The 3,702-nt window shown below is 42.4% G+C and overlaps 1 protein-coding gene across 1 annotated transcript; it reads left to right on the forward strand.

Moving 5' to 3' along the window:
• Positions 1 to 210: 210 nt before the first annotated feature.
• LOC138954645 (uncharacterized) lies at positions 211 to 1,467 on the forward strand (the record flags this gene model as incomplete). The annotated part of the gene is made up of 2 exons (XM_070326437.1): positions 211 to 1,103; positions 1,384 to 1,467. Coding segments are annotated over exons 1-2 (977 nt in total), but the record flags the coding sequence as incomplete, so codon positions are not given.
• Between the last annotated feature and the right edge of the window lie 2,235 nt (positions 1,468 to 3,702).

Consider the following 3,702-nt stretch of genomic DNA (forward strand, 5'->3'; position numbering starts at 1 on the left):
AGCATGACGAGGCCTATCACGCTTGACATTGACAGCGATTACATCACAGCAGGAGGGTGTACCAGCAAATCTGCGGAAGGGGCTGCTTCTGCACCTGAATGTGACTGCCCTTTGCGGTACTGCCATCCTCTACGATCCTACGTAACACTAACAGGGAAGCGAGAGTCCAAACCCCTTCTTTCCATCAAGCAGCGTAAAGGAGAGGCTGAGATGGCACAAGCTGACTGGCTTCGAGAGGTTATGAACGAACTTGAAGACGGAGACAGCTTAGTGTCAATTGTTTCCTCTGCAGACATTGATGCTCTACCCATCCACCTTTTTGCGCTCGGGAGATTCTGGCAGAGAAGTGAAGACAGAAGTTTCAAAGTCCCTGTCCACCTTGTCCTCCAGAAAGCAAAAGGGCGGATGGATGTATACAATGTCTGCAAAATTGCAAGGGCTCTGGAGCATCGCTTCGGGGACGACGCAGCAATGCGTGTTGCTGTTGCCCTTACATTAGGGGGGAACGATTTTCTTCCAAAATTTGAGGGTATCTCCCACAAGACGGTAGTCGATTCCATCATACGGAATGGATTTCTGCAAGACTTTGTGAAGTTCAGATCGGACGGCGGCGGGGAGCTCACCTCCGGGAAGCTTGACAGAGACATATACCTGCGTCTCATCAAGCATCTCTATTGTCCCGCGGTATACAACCCGGAGAATCTGACAGCGACCGAAGTGAGGCACCTCTCCATCACCAGCGCAAAGAAAGGTTACAAAGACCCAAACAAGTGGATGCCGCCTGTGTCAGCCCTCTTGCAAGTGGCGCAGCTGATTGACTTGCAAATCCAGTACCTTTTCACAGCAGGCAATCACTCTGCGAAGCTGCCTGATTTCTTGGAACATGACTGTTTTATTCAGGACGAAAAGGGAAGGATACGGCACAACTTTGGACCCGAACGGCGCGCAGAGGAACTCAACGAACTTCTTGTTCTTGACGAAGAACACTTGAAAAGATCTCTTGAAATGGCCAAGCACAACAAAGGGAAGCGACTTCAGGACGACACCCCTCAGAAAGGAAAACGCAGGAAAGCAGCAAAGCGGCAGCTTACATCCACACCTAGGTATTCACCCCCTCACCCACATGTAACCATTTCGTGTGCGTGTGTGTGTGTGTGTGCGCGTGTGTGTGTGTGTGGTGTGTGGTGTGTGTGTGTGTGTGTGTGAGTGTGTGTGTGGTGTGTGTGTGTGTGTGGTGTGTGTGTGTGTGAGTGTGTGTGTGTGTGTGTGTGTATGTGTGTGTGTGTGTGTGTGTGTGAGCAAGCTCTATAAACTATTCCATCAGTTTACAGAGGTTCTGTGTACATCTGCTAACGTGTCTTTTGTTTCACTTTTTTCCAACAGAAAAGACACCGATGCAGCGACCATCCTGGTCAATTTCGTGGATGAGAGCAGTGCTTCCTCCGACGACAACGATGCCGCTTCGAAGTAAATGTTAGTCCAGTGCACACACGTGTTGACGGAGTTAGTGGATTCCTGGATTCCTGGATTTATACCTGCTTGCTTGTCAATTGATTTGATACATTGTTGCCACATTCTCACATTCTCACAGATGTCCCGGCCGTTCAGTGTTTGTAAACTGATTAACGTTGAAGGAGACCTTGTTACATGTATGTAAAAAGTTGGTATCAAGTTGTATCCTATATACGTGAGGGAGACACTCATGAGATTACAATATCGTTCAAACCACACGTGTGTATATCATGTAAATAAACTATTTTAGGTAATACATGAATTAACTGTTTTTTTCCGTCAGTTAATTCATGTATACACCTAGCCAGCAGACAATGATGAGAACTAAGTGAAGTTTGCTTTCTGCATTGTATGTTTTTATATTTTATGTATACATTGTATTATAAATTGTGTTATATGGCCTTAAATTCCAACACTTCCATGAGTTTTGTGCTCTAAAACCCAAGCGAAATTGTTGCGCAGAGGCCGGAGTTATTTTTGCTGTGTAATTCGTTTGTTTACATGTTCCTTCTTGGGACTCGGTTATATATGTTACAGTTAATCTGTGAAACCAGGGAATACGTGTATTAACTAAACTATTTTAGGTAATGTACACATGAATTAACTTTTTTTTCCGTCAGTTAATTCATATATTACCTAGTTAATACGCGTATTCCCTGGTTTCACAGATTAACTGTAACATACTGATAGACCTAGCCAGCAGACAATGATGAGAAGTAAGTGAAGTTTGCTTTCTGCATTGTATGTTTTTATATTTTATGTATTATGGTTTCCCGATACTGAGCGATCCATTGTGTTCAGTTTTGTAACATGCACATATCGATTGGCCTTGATTGTTCTCAACATTCTCTCAACTAAATGGTGATTGAAACAATCTCTACCACGTCCCGCTATCTCTCTCTCTGTTTTTTGTCTGTCTGTCTGTCTGTCTGTCTGTCTGTCTGCCTCTCTCTCTCTCTCTCTCTCTCTCTCTCTCTCTCTCTCTCTCTCTCTCTCTCTCTCTTTTGGTTTTACGCCTTTCAGTTTTTAAATCTTATGTCATTTTCATTCTTGGTCATGTGCCTAGTCTTTCTCTGTACATATTTGTATGCTTTTGGTTTTGGTTTTATTCATTTTTTGTTCAGTCAATGTTCAGGTTAATTACGACAAAGAGAAAAATTCTGCTTATTTGCGAGTTCATCTTGCCGATATATGTTCCCAATTCCATGAATTCGCTTATTACACTAACAGATAGACGGATATCTGTATATGTTTTTGGTATGTTCTACTTCACTGTATTTTTGCATGAATACACAACCTACTGTCACAGATATTATGTGTTGTTTTCATGCCGGATCTAATTTCAATCATTTCTACATGAAGACAATTAGTCTTCATAGTGATGGAACCTGCTTAACAATAATAGACAACAGGTGTGGTTCTCGCGTGTTGTTGTATTTTTCCTGAACAAGATCTCTGCACCTATACTTGTACTTTAAAACACCCTGCCCCCCCCTCCTCCGGCCTTGTTCATGATGTTACCTTGCTTTGCTAGTCATATTTACATTACTTAGTCTTCTGCTGTGTAAGCTCAGTGTTTTGTGCTCCTCAGACTTTAGATTCTTTCTGTGGTTTGTGTGTATCATTATAGACTTTTTCTTGATGTAAGTAAACAAATTAGATTGTTCTCAGCCTCTGTTCATTTTCTTCCATATTTTCCAGCATGTTAAACCACTCCCAGATTCTGAGAGCACACACACACACACACACACACACACACACACACACACACACACACACACGCACACACACACACACACACACACACACAAACCATATCTGACACATTAACTGATTTTCGACTGACCGATCAATTTGTTGTTCAAAGCAACATGGGCTTTTTATGACATTTTTAATCAACACAACCCTCTTTGTGAGAATAACAGATATTAATCGGGGTGGGTCGTATAGAAAATGAATCTTTGCCTGTTGTACACAATTTTGAATTTCACACGAAAAACACGTTTTTACGCTCATGTCAAGAAAAAACATAATTAATAGCAGCTAGACAGGTCAAGAAAATTACAAGTGTTTATCGTAACACACTTTCTGCTTGAACAGCACTATTCAATCTAAAACATTCCACCCCGACGCTGTTGAAGAAATTGCAAAAGCAAGGCAGAGCGGACATCCCCCTTGAAACTCTAACCA

The sequence above is a fragment of the Littorina saxatilis genome, unplaced genomic scaffold, assembly GCF_037325665.1.
Source record: "Littorina saxatilis isolate snail1 unplaced genomic scaffold, US_GU_Lsax_2.0 scaffold_1785, whole genome shotgun sequence".
Lineage (NCBI taxonomy): Eukaryota > Metazoa > Mollusca > Gastropoda > Littorinimorpha > Littorinidae > Littorina > Littorina saxatilis.